The 16,675-nt window shown below is 33.5% G+C and overlaps 1 protein-coding gene across 1 annotated transcript in view; it reads right to left on the bottom strand.

The window, feature by feature from the left end:
• LOC108745819 (discoidin domain-containing receptor 2-like) overlaps positions 1-16,675 on the bottom strand; it is a 79,232-nt gene that overhangs the window by 1,413 nt on the left and 61,144 nt on the right. Inside the window, exons 5-15 of the mRNA XM_018482192.1 lie at positions 15,239-15,386; positions 9,646-9,810; positions 9,038-9,171; positions 7,812-8,019; positions 6,913-7,008; positions 2,840-3,015; positions 2,587-2,761; positions 2,202-2,464; positions 1,795-1,932; positions 594-901; positions 235-469 (exon numbers count right to left, since the gene is read on the bottom strand). Coding sequence (XP_018337694.1) covers positions 235-469; positions 594-901; positions 1,795-1,932; positions 2,202-2,464; positions 2,587-2,761; positions 2,840-3,015; positions 6,913-7,008; positions 7,812-8,019; positions 9,038-9,171; positions 9,646-9,810; positions 15,239-15,386 — 2,046 coding nt within the window. The remainder of the gene's footprint in view (positions 1-234; positions 470-593; positions 902-1,794; positions 1,933-2,201; positions 2,465-2,586; positions 2,762-2,839; positions 3,016-6,912; positions 7,009-7,811; positions 8,020-9,037; positions 9,172-9,645; positions 9,811-15,238; positions 15,387-16,675) is intronic.

Genomic DNA, 16,675 nt, shown 5'->3' with positions numbered 1-16,675 from the left:
TCAGCGAGAAATGACTGACGATTAAACGTCAATTTGACGTCTAATTGACGTTGAATCATAAAAAATTTGTTTTTAGTTAAAACTTTCTGCGTGCGTTCAAAAATGTTAAAAATTAGAAACTTAATTTAAATCAAATGACAATCTTTTTGGATATTTTTGCTACTGGTTGCAAATTTATTAACAATTTTAATAAAGAAAATTGTAGAAACACTTGAAAAAGAGAAGATTACTTACCAATAAAATACTTTCCCACGGTAACCATCTTATCGGTGCGGGTGGTCTACCTCCTATATCGCTGTAATCTTTCTTGTAAAGATCGCTGCACATGGCTATATCAGTCACTTTCACGGTGTAAGAACGGCCTACCAGACAATTTCTGGCCGCCAAGTCTTTGTGCACCAAATTCTTCGATTCAAGGAATCTCATTCCCGATGCTATTTGTGTTCCCATATATAGCAGACAACTTTGACTAGAAATAGTCAAATAAATTTTATATACGAAAAATTCGTATATATATAAAGCGAGCAATGCAGAGGAAACTTAACCTTTGATAGTTAATTGTCAGGTAAAGATTATTCTAAAAAAGATCTTACCTAAGAGCTTTTAGATTGCAATTTGGCCTGAGCGTTCCCGTAAGAGGTACACTGTATTGAAGATAATGAGCAAGGTCACCGAGTTCCGTGTACTCTATGATTGTCCACGGCACTGGCTCGACAGTGCAGATTCCTAAGATACGTGCCACATTTGGGTCAGATAAACATGATAGAAATTGCACTTCTCTCATCTGGTCTACTGCGTTGTTAGTTCGAATGTCACTGGTACACAGGGGTACACGAGCAACGACTAATTTGGGAGCGCCAGATATGATTTCATCTAGACCAACAGCTTCGCATACTATAGCCTGAAAATCGTACAAACAATACTTTCTTTAGGGTATGTTTGATATGCGAAAAGACAATAAAGTATTACGAATATACTGCAGTGATTCTTTATCTCTATCTCCATAAAAAAAAATGGAATTTCATGTTTTCAATGAGGATAATTCTTTACTTTGATGACTAAGTTATTAATTTGTATCTAATTTGAAATTTGACAGATGATAGAAAACAACTGTCTTCATTTGCTCAACACTTTTTTTACCGTCTAACGTTCAAGAAATGAATAAAAATATATTTATTTACTGTTATTTTTTCACATGTTTGAAAAATTACATAATATTGTCAGAAAGGAAAGCAAGTACGTGTCAGGATTGTAGAATACATACATATTATTTAGATAAATATGTAAATTACATTTCGCCACCGCCCGCAATTGTTAAGCGCAAGTGGAGCCAGAAACGTGCATCCATCAAATGCTGCGGGCATATTTATATCCGTCGTATCTCAAGTACGTGATAAGCTAAGATCATACTTTTCGACAATTCTTTTTAACGTTTTAAATTTTTCTTTATTACGGTACGACACGTTGAAAGAAAATTTGTGGACATTTTGTGAAATGCACAGTGAATACCAATTAATAATAACATATCAATGTTATAATTTCATATTCAACAATTAATCGTTACGTACAATATATCATATTACGTTTATATCGTTGAGTGTGAAATTAATTAACATTGATGATATTACTGTTAGTTAATATTTATTGGTTTAAGTTTCATATTGGATATAAATTTAGTATCGTAGTTATTGTAATTAGCGACGCAGTTAGTCATTGAGATAAAAAAATAGCAATATTTTTAAATTTCTTTCATTCAATTTGTACATTACTTATATTTTTATAAGTATATCGTACCTCTCCTATGGTTCTCGAGCCAAGTTTCTCTGTCGTTCGTAGGCACTGATGTGGTATATTGGTTGGCTCTATTTCCTTGCACTTGTACGGTTTGTTCATACTTGGTGCGATGTTCCAACTTACGACAGGTGCTGGTATCTATAATTAAATGATACTTTTTTAATTATTCGTAGTTGTTATATTTTTCTCTATCCTTTTTTTGCTATCAAAACATAGCTCTTTTACAACAAGATAGACGAACGTATCAACGTAAATTGCACTTTGATGTCGAAAATCTAAAGTTTGAAGTAGCGGCAAGTTTGATTTCCAGTTATGTGGCATAATGTACTTTTCCTTTGCCCTCGCGTGGCGCAATCAGTCAAATGCGTCGTCAAATTGTACACGTACGATATATAACTAATGTATACCTTGTGCTTCTCCTTTGGCGCTGTATGCCAACGTTTCGAGTGAACCTGATCGACGTCCCTTTGGTGATTGGGCGTAACCGCGATATTGAGTTTCCTAGTTGGACTGCTATAACTTTGAAGGGTTCTGTAATGTTGGGAGTGACGAGCCGGCGAGTTAGTCGGTGACGAGGAACAGCTGGATGGACCGACTGTGGATTCCGGTCTTGCGTCCAGCCGTACATTTTCTTCCGAAATTTCTATGTTTTTGAAATCTTTCGGGGATTCTGAAAAATATCATTGTTTCGTCACTCTTCGTTTCATCACTATTTGTTCGATAGCAACGTGCCATTTTTAGCAGCGTGCTATTCTCAAATGCGGGTGCACAGTAACTCTAATGCTTACTCACCGGAATTAGCTACGATTGCATATGTGGATTTGTATTGGGGACTGACGAGCGGCGAGTTAAATTGCTCCATCGTGAGTGACTCATGCATACTGACGTCCTCCGGTATGTCAGGTGAAACATGATTGGCAGTTTCTGCTGCCAGCATCCCACCGGGTGTTAAATTCAAGAGGAGACCCTATAAATTTCATTTTATTTGAATACATCTTATAGTTATTTATTTCTGAAGATCTAAGTGAAACGTAATTTGTCCTACCTTCATATTTATGGCGAAGCCAAATGGATTTTTTAACACCGTCGGAGAGCTCTGCAGCTTTTGTCGCCGATTTAAAAATAGAATGATAAAGAAGACCAGCAGAAGCAGCAATATAATGGCTGTAAGGACACCTATCAGTACTTCCAGATATTCCTGGCTGTCCCCTGGTGCTGTAACTATATCAAATTTATAGAAATAAACAGAGTATACAGGGAATATGGAGATATAGAGTACGGGATATACATCGAACAACTTGGCAAAATATATTTTTTGTTCTAACATACATTCTATCTATTTTTAAATTCAGACCGTATTTTTCTCCACGTTAATAAAGGAAGTTTAAAAACTCTTAGAGAATCATTTTATCGTTCATGAAAGAGGCTAAATTCTTTTTCTTCACAATCGTTGTTAATTTACATTGCAAAAAACTACGATTTTCTTTTGTCGTACGTCGTACTGTTCGTGCCAAGTGCCCTGGAGCTACAGCAGGATGACTGTGATTTTTTGCTATAGAAATAAATAAGTTAGTCGAAAGTGTTCGCGTGATGCTCAAGATCGTCTACCGATTTTTCTTCGATCAAGTACAGAATACGCCAAGCGAATGATTATTTAAAAGCCGTAGCAAATGATTACTAAAACATCAGTTTAATTCAAGAAGGCGTCACCGTACGAGTACCGGTGAGTGCGCGGATGAGGAAATCTAGATTTCAAATGACGCTTCCTCTTGGTCGTATAGAAAAAGAAAATTGCTCCAAGAGAAGCGCAGAAACGCTTTTAATTCCCACTTTTATGCTCACGCGTACCTTCTTTGCTCGTGTTCCCGTTTTCCCCGTTTCTTGCTCCTTTCGTGGTTCTGTCTTTTGTTTTTGAGAGAACGGATAAGAGATAAAACTGTGTGCCGTGAATCCAGTATTGTGCACATGTGTAGCGTTTGAGTCTGTCGTTATCTATCTTTTTTGTTATAATTTTTAGTATTTCAATATGACGTATTGTTTGCCTACACATCTACGGCCTATTATACTTTTCCGATCGAGCAACGGCAGACAGCTTACCGTTGCTTTATTTACAGCCGCGCATTGAAACGTATTCATCGAATTTCATATTGTCCGTTTTGGAGAACTATTTTGGCGTTGCGCTATTGCATCCGAATCGATTACTTCAGTCCTCCTTTTATATTTTTTGATCTTGTTTAAGCTCATATTTCTTCGTTTATTTAAACTTCCGCTTTGACTGAGTATGTCTTTCTTTGCTTATCTGTATTGTTCATTTATTTCGTACTCATTTATATTTATATTTGGGTCGGATATGTTGCATATTTTAAAAAGATTGTACATATTTATAGCAACTGCTTTTTTAAAAATCTTTTCAGGCTGTCATTAAAAGAAGACAGAAGAAAAGAATATTTACTCTTTTGTATTTGTCCTGCATGTATTTCTTTTATAACAATTTTCAAAATTGTACACTTAAGTCATTTTTTCATCTCGCAAAATATTAATGTCATAATGTTTGTTTATATTTAATAATATTATAGTATTCATAATATTCGCTTATTAATATTGAATATTTATGCTGTTAATACTCTCTTTGTGAGATAAAATTAGTGATAAATGATTTTGTAAGTGCGGTAACAAACAAGAGTTTTTTTAATTTTCGAACAATCGGTTTTACAATATGGAGGGTATCTCTCTATATCTTCTCTTATTTCCTCAAATGAATAATTACATTCGCTTCTTTATTTGCAGCTGACTAGAGAAAATATCTGTAATCAGAAGAGAATGAAGAATAAAGTTCGGCATTTGCACAGTCTATCAGAGACATGTAATTATAGAGTCGACTGCTCTCTCCGTTCAGGTTTCCCTCTCTTGGTTGTCTTATTTTGTTCGTTCTTTTATGACTCTAATCCTCCCTCTTCCGCTCTGTCGAATCAGACGTTGGCTAATCCGCATAATCGATCGCGCGAATATCGGCGCTTGAATTATGAAAGCGCTGTGCTTTCTTTGGTTTTCCCACTTGTGAACTATGTAAAAAAATTACGTGCAAGAACTATATTAACTACGGCACCATCAACGGCCGCGTCCTTTTGAATGCAGACCACTGTAAAGCGGACACTCGGTTTACATGTTGTTTTTAGTTTAGTAACTCTGTTTTTTACACTTTGCCGCCCTTCCCTCGCGTTGTGCCATCTTTTTTAGCGCACGTGCTGCATTTGCGCACGGTCGGACGATTTCGCGGCTGCTTTATTTGAGGACCCGTTCGCGTTTCCTTTATTTATAATGAAGAACCGGGAAAGTGCTCAAGTCTATTTTTTTGACGGGGGAGGGAGTGGGGGATAGGATTCGTGGATAGCGAGGTATATCAGAGAGCCGTAATTATGCCGCAGTCGAGTATTCTTCCCAACATCCTCTCGCGTCCTCATTTATCTGCTGCACTTCCTGTTATCTACATCTTCCTCGCTCCCATCTCCGTGTTATAAGTTTTTACCATTTTTTATTCTCATTTCTCGTTCTCCTTTCGTAATGTAATTTATTTCTCCGTATTCATGCACGCTTCTCTATCTATTCGAGCGACAAATTATGCTCTATTTGTTTTTTGTTCTAACGGTTGACATGTCCTTCCTTTTATCATACGCTTTGGGACATATGACGTAGGGAAAAAAAAACTAATGTAATTATTCATTGTTAATATCGGAAAACTGCGGATATAGATTAAAACTGTACGTATATATAGAAATATGTGAGTCCACTAAAAATACTTCAGTACATCATTATAGAATTTGCCGCCTACACATAATATTGTTGAATTGATGTTCCTTGCTTCTATTTATTTTTCCTTGCGCTGCGGCTTTTAATTTTTCATCTGGATAAGCAATTCCTTTGATTATACTCAATGATTCAACCGGAAAATGCATATTTTTAATTTGTTTTGCGACCTGGAAAATGCAGCGTAGGATTTGTTGTTGGCACAAACTATGAGATATACGTAATTATGCCAGAGTCGACCTTACTTTTCTTTTTCTGTTTTCTTTTCTTCTTTCCTCAAATGCGCTACCTCTTAACCCGACTAATTGTTTACGTTACGAGAAAGTTGCTACGTGAATTATAAAGTGCAACCGCATCTCTTTCTCTTCTATGTCGGACAATGACTTTTCCTAATCGTATCTTCTTCTTGGCAAAGAATAACGGCCTCGTTTCGCTAACAAAGTTAGCTGAATAAATGTCGCCCATTTTCAAAGTGGACTGAATACGCATGTTACATAAAGGTTGAAGATTATGAAATTATAAGTATTACAATACAAATTTACATCAAAATATCACATAATTGCGATAAGTAAAGATCATTAGTTGCTAAATATAAAGAATTTAAATTGTTTTTAAATTATAGGTAGTAAAGGTTCAACCAACATTGGATGATATAAAAAAAATATTATTGAGAATGCTAAAACATAAGAAAATACTTACAATATTTATTAATAAAAAATAAGAACATTATAAAATCAAATATATTTCTTTAAAAAATTAAATTCTTTACGGTAAAGTTCAATTAAGTTATTAAACTTTTATTGGATAATTAAATTTATTTGATGAGTAAAAGCTTATCTTCGTTATACTGACTTTTTAGTTAATTAAGATTTAAATTTTCAAATGCAGTTAAGTTGAAAGGAGAAATGTATAATACAATGTTGGTAATAAATAGAAATGTTAAAACGAAAATAGCAGTGAATAATCAAGATTAATGATCGCTTTCATTTATAACCATTCGTGCAAAGATGCATTCAATAATTAAAAATGAAATTGATTTTAAATGCCGTTATCAAATTGGTTATATTTGAAATTAAGTAACGTCTAAAATAAGCGCTCGTGTGTAAGTAAAGCATTATTACTTAACTACGTGAGAGACGCCCGAGACAGGTGTGTAAATAAAACGTGAAATATTAAATGTATGAAGTACTCTTATGAATTTAGAGCCGTATTACTTAAAGGCACGCGATACGAGAAGTGAAAAGTTTCTAGTAGCCAATGCTTAATTAGAACGAGATTGATACGAATTAATGCCACTCTTGGCAAGTTACTTACTCGTTTGTAAGTTGAGATCTACTTCGGGGTTGACTGGAATCTCCCGGTTGCTAAACTCGGACGCTGCTTCTTCCGTAGTGTTTTCGTAGGGATTTGCTAAAAGCGGAAAATAGCTGTAGCTAACTTGAATCCACGGAAAATTTCTAAGATTTATGAAGATTATTTTAAGTGCAAATTATCAAAAGGATGAAAGAAATGCTATTATAATATTTACTATTTGTTTTGAAATCTGTACACTATTTATATAATTGTATTAATTTTATATATTAAAATCATATATTTATATTAAATAGAAAAAGAACGTTACTATTTATATTCGCACGTGAATATAAATAATTTTTTATATAATTTTTGCTATTGTATTAAAAATGAGAAGGAGTACAAAAAATTTTATGCCGGTTATTACTGCATATTTCTGTACAGTGAAGAATATTACATATTTCACACATTCGCATAAAGATTTAAATGGGATTATCATGTGCGATCGATGTCGTTAACTCAAACGGTCATTAGTGCGATAAAATTAAAGAAATGTGATATTCGAAACAGAAATGTGAAAGTTATTAAAAGGTAATTGAAGTCGGTAGATACATGCGAAGCAGAGCGAGATAATCCAATGGATCATTATAACTTCGTTCGTTACAATATTTCTTGAAGCAGTACGATTTGCAAATTACAGTTAAGTAATTCGCTCATTTATTTGAGCAAGTTTTTCTCGTTGTCTAGGTTGATATTTAGGTCAGGTAATGTGCAAGATGTCCAAAGAAACCCGCGGGAAATCTAAAAGAACGCGGCAAATTTTTGTTTTGTGGAATGACATTGAAAGTAATGTAAAAACTAAATGCAAAAAGAACAAGTTGTTTCCACTGGAAGAAAATGAGATACGGGAAAATGCTTACTTGCGTCGAATGTCACTTCGCTGATTATGATCCATCGCGCGGCGAAATACAGATGCAATTTAATAAGTCTTCCTTCCCGTCCGTGTAGACCGATTGAAACGTTTCGAGCGTTTTCTAGCACGACGTCCGGTATATAAGAATAAGGCAAAAATTCCTCTTCATAAGTTTCGCCATCGACACTGAACCATATAACCGCCTTCGAAAATACCTGTTGTGTAAATCAAATTTAAATTGAAATATATGTCCTTTTTGAAGTTTAAAATAAACAAGAAGAATATATTCAATTTAATTAAATGTTTAAATTATTTAGAAATAAAATTATCACGCGAGAAATATATTTTGAAGAAACTAAATTTTAAATAAAACATTACTCGTTGTAAAAAAACAATACAAATTGACAAATATTAATATTCTGTTTTTAAATTTAAAATGCATAGTAAAAAAAAAATAGAATAATTTCTATATACCATTTCTATCTGAAGAGGATATAATGGCTGACATATTTCAGAAAATTGCAGCTTCGTGATGCGGTTAAGCTTGTTTTTATCGTGTAGTTACATTCGTTTTTATTGTGTGGTCGATGCACTTTGATACATATGCAAAAACTATTTTATTTTATGAACCGTATGAGGGCATTGACATCAAAGAAATGTATGCATGTTGATAACTATCGACTATATAATCAACAAATCGTTAATCATGTCATTTATGATACATGTTGCGGATTGATATCTACAAATGACATCTATAATATAAAAGGGAAAATATTTCTTGTCATGGATATTCTGTTTCATCTTTGAGGATATCTGATTGGCATTTCCTGATTGACACGTTCATAATGATACGTAGCGTAATTATTTCGTTTTGATATACAGTTTGGCAAAGTAATCATTATTTAAATCCCGTTAATATTGCTTTCAATGCAATTGGTAGGAATCCTGATCACCTATTACGTATATTAAATTTCGATTACAAAAATATTTCCTCAGTTAATATTGTGCGTAGTGTTTCGTGTTTAGTTCAGGATTAGAAATTAAAAAAAAAGAGACTTAAATACTTTTCAAATTATATTTAAAAATCTCATGATTATCGATAAAAATTTGCATTCTCGTGAAATTAGTGACTTATTTTGTTAGATAATCATTTTCATCTGCTTTGTACAAAGAAAAGTTCATGAAGGTACGTGAGTGGAAAATATATTTACGCAAAAGTGAGTTGAAAATTACCTGAACGTCTCGTGAGAAATAATTGTTGGTATAGATGTGTACCGCTTCGAAAATCATCATGGCTTCAAACTCGAAGATGAGCTCCACAAACTTCTCTTGAAAAGTATCACGAAGCCAAGCAACCCAACCTGTGCCTATAGCCAACGGAGAAAAAACTTTTATACAAAACGCAATGAGTTGCGCTATTTTGTTGCGCAGCAACATTTTCTATCGCAGCAAACAAATATATTGTAATTGTTACAAACATTTACACGCGATGATAATGTTGTGGGATTTATTTTCTATTGAAGGTAGAATATGAATGGATAAAGTTTCAAAAGAAATTTATTATCAAGAAAGACAAACTCTTTTTGTTTCAATATTACGCGATAAAGTGTGTTTGCGAAACACGATTATATAATGAAGAGAGCAAAGCTGTTTACAATGAAAAATATCAAATATAATATTTGCAATAATTCATATAAAATATAATAATTGCAGATGTTTCTAATATAAAGGAATACAGTTTGTCTGAAATTGATGTACTAGCGAAAATTACTGAAATATTATCCTTCATATATTATGTTTCGACTATTTAACACTCCCGCACGTGTTCACCCACCGATTACCTTTTCCATTTCCCATGTCCAGTCTGTAATTATCCGCGCCGACCTCACCATCGATTAGACAACCTAAACCATCGGTCAACAAGTTGTCCTGCCTCTTACCGTCGTACGAGATGTCACTAAACTCCGGCAGGGAAGCATCTGGTATAGTGTAGCTCATGACACCGCCTGAAACAGACGAAAGTTTTCGCGTGACAGACTATTGTGCAACTGTAGTTTTCTTTTAAAACACACTCGTCTCTCAAACTTCTACGTTACACCTGACTTTGTTGTACTATTAGCTGTATTTTGTCTCTAGTTGGTACTCTCTTTCTTTTATCTCTTTTTAGATTCCGTTAAATTACTGTTGTTTTGAGATTTTCAAGTAAAAATGTATAAAGTAATGGCATAAGTTTGTTATAATAAGCATATAAAGTAAAAATATACAAGTTTGTTGTAATGATTACAAAGATTATATTAAAATAGGATATATCTCGACGAAAATATTTATTATATCACATGTACCTCCCTTCAATTAGAATATTTTTCCTGTATTTTTTCCTCATGCAGATGTATTATTATTAATTGTTATTACAACGGTTGAGAGTAAAAATTATTTCGTGAATTTTCATATTATCTCACCAAAATTTACCGTGTATTTTGCAAACAGCAGCACTTTGCTCCAGTTCCCGGATACACTTCGAAAATGAAGTGGCGCTGCTTAATAACATGCCATGAAGAGCGCGGTAGCGGAGAAGGCGCTTAGTTAAAATTAATCAATTAAAATTAATTAAAACGACTTGGCGCGGTGGCGGCGGACGGCGTCCGCAAGGGACGGACGGCTGGATTTTCGTAGCGGGAAAATTAATAACGGACCGCAAAAATGGCGCGGTGCGCCCACTTTGCCATGTCGTGTTCAAAATCGCTTAACTACTCTTAATATTTCACGGTATATACGGTCCGCGGCCGGCCGTCGTTGTCACGCGATGTGGTCAAGCCAGTTTTGGTCAACGTACCTTTGCCTGATTCCGTGTCACGTGGATGACGCCGAGGTAATAATTTTACTTAGAACAACGTAACGCTTCGTCGCTACGCGGTTGTTCTGCAACTGGCATCTACCACACCGTACAGGAATTGTACGATCGTACGTATTAAAATAAGAGGTCGACCTCATTCTCGAATAAATGGTCGTCCTTTTAATCAAGATACTTGCGCGCACTCAAGAAAAATAGAGAAAAAGATGTTAGTTAAAGGGCGTGATAAGAATTTAATGCTCAGCTTGTTATAAAATATATTGCATTCGTTGAAGAAATATGCGAACAGAAGACATAAATTTGGAATTGTACAGGTGCCGTGCAACACATGCACAATAAGGGAATAAATGGCGAGTCAAATTAATCCGCAATTGAAGCAACGAAGTCACTTCTTGGCGTGTACTTTTTACGTGCTTGAGAATCGTTCGTGTAAACTGGTGAACATTTCAGCGATGTGTCGCTGATATTCCTACCATTTTTTGAAGGTACGCATTAAAAGACGCCGTATTTCAGCACGCGTCAGAAACATTGCTCTTACAGGGACTCTACTCTGTAATCTGGCAATCCGCTAATCTAATCTGCACCGGCAATCTCCTTCCCGTCTACAGCTTGAAATTATTGCGAATTTTCATTGGAATTGTTGGAGCAATTTCCCAACAGAGTGTAATTCTTAACAAGTCTTACGCTAATATAACTTTTCGCAAGTACATATGAAGAAATATTGAATTGGAACAAAAGATCATAACACTACTTTATTTCTATTGCAATCTACACGGTTTTTTTTTTAATTCGCATCTATATTATTTGACAGAGAAATGTTTCAGCTTTAATTCGTTTTTAAATTGCAGTACGCGATGATAGAATTTTAAATAATCAAAATTAAAATGCTCCTTTTAATTCGATAATTCAATAAAAAATCTTAGGGACGTTAAAAAAACGATTTTCTAGGGAAAACTTTAAGCTTTCGTGTTAGACAGTGCAAAATTTTCCATTTTGTTCAGCTCATAGTATTTTAAATGTAAAAATCACCAAACTCACAGAAACTCAAAAGACAGTGGTTTAAAAGTAGAGGTTTTAAGCTTTAAAACTCTTTTTTAAATTTAAATTTCATTTATTTTTTATGACTAACAGCTACTTGAATTTTGAAGCTCGTAATACTACGAACTTTTGTTTCAACCTAATATTAACAATTAGAATATAGGTTATTATTACCTGAGTGAGTTTTATCAGCTGGTAGAAATACGATTTATTTTTATACATTATATTTAACATATATATTATAGGATGTCTGCCATAGCTTTCAATCTTAATTTTAATGACAACCAAATAGCTTTTACAAATAGCAAAAATAGGAAAACTGCCATTTACTTTACATTTTTAATATTATTTACCTTTATATAATCAGAAAAAAGATTTTAAAATAAAATTTTATATTTAAAAAGGTTCCAAAGTTAATTAAATATGTAAATTCGGCCTATTCGTTTCCTTTGAAAGCAGAAAATCTCTCTTTTTCAATCTACAATTTAAGTTAAGATCGTAAATGTGTAATATTTTATATAACGCTAAATTTGCCACGTATCCTTATATACAGGATACAGATCGCTCGAACAACCATGAGTAAATCGCGCTTTAATAAATGATACGTTCGTTGCACCGTCCTTTATCAACTGAGGCTTAGCACACTTGTATTCTGTCAGACCGCGAATGTCAATACCAGGAGGACAATGTCGTGAATTCTGTACCGCGTTGACCGAGTAGGCCGTGTTACTCGCGATCCGTGGGTAATCGTTCGTGTTCACCGGCTCGGGGCAGGGCATCAACGTTGTTTTAACCCGCTGCCGTGCACGGCTGCCATAAATCCGGCATACCCGCTTAGTCGGGCTCGATCTCACACGCTCCGAATACTTCTTATAACGCGAAAGCTCTCATGTCGCCGTTTTACCGGCTCCGTGCCGCAGAGCTAGCTGTACATATGTCATCGCCCGAACATATGCGGCCTCGTTGTTGTTGGATATTAGCGACCTAGAAAAATAATTCATGCAAATATCCTTTCTCTGGTTAGATGTCAATAATAAGGATGCAGACTGTCAGGATTATAGAAGTCTTTGGTAATTCCTGCAGATACGTCATTTCAAACAGGATAATTTTATAAACTTTTTATAAAAGTTTAACGTTAATTAATTAAAACGTTAAATTATAGCGTTAAATTGTATTATACGTTTAACACTAAGCATTTTCTTATACATAATTAACTTGCTTTTCATATTTTGGAAAGCAGAAATAACAATTTGTACCTTATACATAATGACGAAACAAATCCCTTTTTCGTTTAATGTTTTTGTGTTTCTCGGTTTACTTTGCTTTGTATAATGTTACTGCTAGGGTTGATTATACGGTTCCTCTTTCGCGTAAAACATGTATCCCAACAATGCTTAGTATTTTTGTTGTCAGCATTTAACGAGAAATTTTCCATTGGATTCCTCTTTGTGTTTTATTATTATTTCAAGATAACAGGAAATATAAAATAAAAAGAGATATGCGTTTATATAGGCGAATAATTGATTAAGCATTATTAAGAACACATTGAACATACTTAAATATCATGTTTAAAGACTGCTTGCCTATATAGAGAATAAATTTTTATTTATTTATTTTTGTAAATATTATAATCTAATTAGCATGAATGCTTATTAGTGCATGAATACATATTGCTTTTGTTTAATCTTTACAACCTCACCCGTGACGTTGTCTTAGAATTTATATAAAATTATGTCTTGAATTTAGGCGGCCGGTAAAGTAAACTGGACGAGAAAAGAAACTGTATGCAAATTTATGTAAATAGCATTGTGGTGTAGCGCACAGCATGTTTGTTATACATAACGCACCTGTATATAAATTATGAGAACGGGTTTCATATGCGTCACGAATACTTAACATTCGTTATTCTTTTAGATCAAGACTGAAAACTGGAAGAGAAAATAAATTGAAATGTTGGCATACTCTATAGATATTCATCAGTTTTGAAGCGAAAATGGAAAATATTAGAGACATTTTGGCTAATATAAAGATATTGAAAAAAATCATAAAAATTATGAGACTTTTTTAGTTTTCTTGTACTTCTTTCATGAAATTTATCTCAATTTAATTTGTTTCATAGAATTTATTTCAAAATCTTGAAATTAGGTAATTTTATAGATAATTAATATCATTAATTGTCATTAAATATTAATTAAAAGAATAATAAAGGTACACCCTAATAACCGTATGAATTCAACACTCATACGATGTTTATATAATATCATATTCTCGCTGTGTTGGTGTTAATTTAACATCAACATGGCGAGAATTATATAGACACTGCATGGGTGTTAAAATCATATTGACATTTTTTAGAGTGTAATTATTATGATTCTTTTTTGATATATTTATTTATTGTTTATTCAGTTTCTTTGAGGAAGGTGTCTATGCATTTAGAACAATATCTGAGAAAATCAGGAGAAATAAAGGAATTTTCAAATTTCCTCGGCAAGTTTGTTGTTGCTTCAGCGTAATATGTATTTATATTACACGAATGATAACGGTGCATTGATAATATAAGCGACATTAAGTACTGGAACTAGGTCGAAAACAAATGTACGAAGCCGAGCTAGCAATGAGATCGTCTGTATAACGTTGTTACGAACGTTAATGGGATCTAGCACTGTAGTTAGAGTCAACGGCACCCTGCCTTCGCGTAGCCATCTCAACGACGTCTCGGCAAATTGAACAAAATTGCAATTTGGAAATTAATCGTCGGATGTCCACTTGAACAACATTATCGTATCATTCTTGTGCAATCATGTGCAACGCGATTACATATATAATTCGGCTCTCAAATATATTCATGATTTAAAAAATATTTCTAATTAAACTGATGGACTATAAAAGCGTCATGTTGAAACGAGAAATGTATTTATGAACTATTTAACATCGTTGTTTGTGTGTTGTGTTTATTGATTTGTTAGCAACACATACGATACAGTTATATTTCAACACGAGTTAGTAATAATATTCGATACGAATAATCAGTTATGTCATTTTCAATGATAATTTGTTTATATAATATCTAAATGAATTTGCTAATGAGAATAGCGATAGGTTTATATATAAAAATTTATTTGACGGGAGATGATGACTAATGAAAACATTTTCTTATTCTCATAATAGAATTTATACATTATGATCAACACATTTATTGATAAGTAACATCGTGTTATTATTTCTAAAATTATTCAGTATACTTTATAAAAAAGAAATATTACAAAATTCGTTTATTTGATAAAATTGCATATACATATATATTTAAATTTATTCTGTATATTTATTTTAATAAAATATTAAATGCAGCTGAAACTATAACAAAAATAAGAAAACAAGTGATTTCTTGTGCAACACATACAATAAGTTACAAAAAATATAAATGAAGTTTTTTGTACGAAGGCTTGTTTTTGAGAAAATTATTTTTGAAGATTGGAAAATTAATAATAAATTAATTTTTTGAAAGAGAGAGTACATGGCTGTTCCTCAAATGTTATAATACTTACTCGTATCTCGACATCCTTTGAGCTCGATGCGAAGACAAACCGTACGTCGATGTTCCGAGTGCGGTAAGATCCGAATTTGACTGGCGAAAATAGGTGGAATCAAATTATGCGACACAATGGTGGAGGTGTCGCTGTTGCCGGCTAAAACCTGCGGATCAATGTCATGAATATTAATAAAACAGCAAACACGAAGAAACAAAAGTAGACAGACAGACTTTTCGCTTGTCAATTAATGTGAAACTCGATATTGTCACTTAACTATCATTGTCATTTAAAATAAGAAAGTTCTTTTTTCAATGTTGACAAGAAAGATGAATTTTCTTTTTGAATGATTGTGGATTCTATGATATACCTTTTATTGCGAGAACTATACAACATTAATATGATTTAACGGTAATGGACGTTGCGTTTGGAAATTTTCCACTTAGTACTTATAGACACCTCAGTTTTGGATCAGTTGATATTATACAAGCGAATGTATGCGTTTTAATGTGCTGCACCATTAATTTTCCTGGATGGAAATATCTGAATATCCGTCTGCTATCGATGACAGTCGCGCTATCTCCGCAATAATACATTGCGTTTAATACGAACTTTTCGGCAAAATTCCATTTCGGTAAATTTCCGTTGAATTGACATTAATGTAATGAGGCGTTCGTGAGTTTTGCGAAAGTCAATTATCTACAAAACTTATTGTGGTACCACGCTTCAGTTCATTTCATCTTAATTTAGTTCCCGTTATTTATCGTGTCATATGAATATATGATTGAGCGATAAGGTATGATTCGGCACAAATATAATACGACTATACCATTAAATTAGCCACCGCTTTATTTTACATTTTACGATCAGCTGCATTGATATCGCAGTGAATTATTAATAAGAGAGGATTTAACATTTTATATAATGAAGTAAATGTTGCGCGATATAAAGCATGCATGTATCAAAATATGAGAGAATACAAAAGTTATTCACGTTTGTTATGAAGTTACACATGTAATTATTATTATTATTCATCTCCTCATTTGTTATAATATTATCTAGTAATAAAAGTTACTACGGGGAGATAATCGAAAATGCGTGATTCAATCTTGGACACGATATTCGAGAAAAGGAGAGGTTCAATAGGATGGGAAAAGAGAAAATTCGAAAACTTTTAGTTTTCGAAAAGGAGAAGTTGCACTTTTGGCGACGCTTAACCATATATTATAGTACGAAGACATTACGTGTAGTTTTAGCATAAGAGTAGATCACTTATCGATTGCCACTTCTCTATTTCACGATTGAATCCTGCAAACGGTACAGGGACTGCGCAAAATCGTACTTGAAACTGAGAATATTGTTTGATTAACCGTGAAACAAAAGGATTTTGATATTACAATGGAAAGATACGTTTCATTTAAACTCGATATACTGTTTAAGAAATAGTTGGTAAAT

The sequence above is a fragment of the Trachymyrmex septentrionalis genome, unplaced genomic scaffold (assembly GCF_001594115.1).
Source record: "Trachymyrmex septentrionalis isolate Tsep2-gDNA-1 unplaced genomic scaffold, Tsep1.0 scaffold15, whole genome shotgun sequence".
Lineage (NCBI taxonomy): Eukaryota > Metazoa > Arthropoda > Insecta > Hymenoptera > Formicidae > Trachymyrmex > Trachymyrmex septentrionalis.
This window is presented reverse-complemented; position numbering and strand designations above follow the sequence as displayed.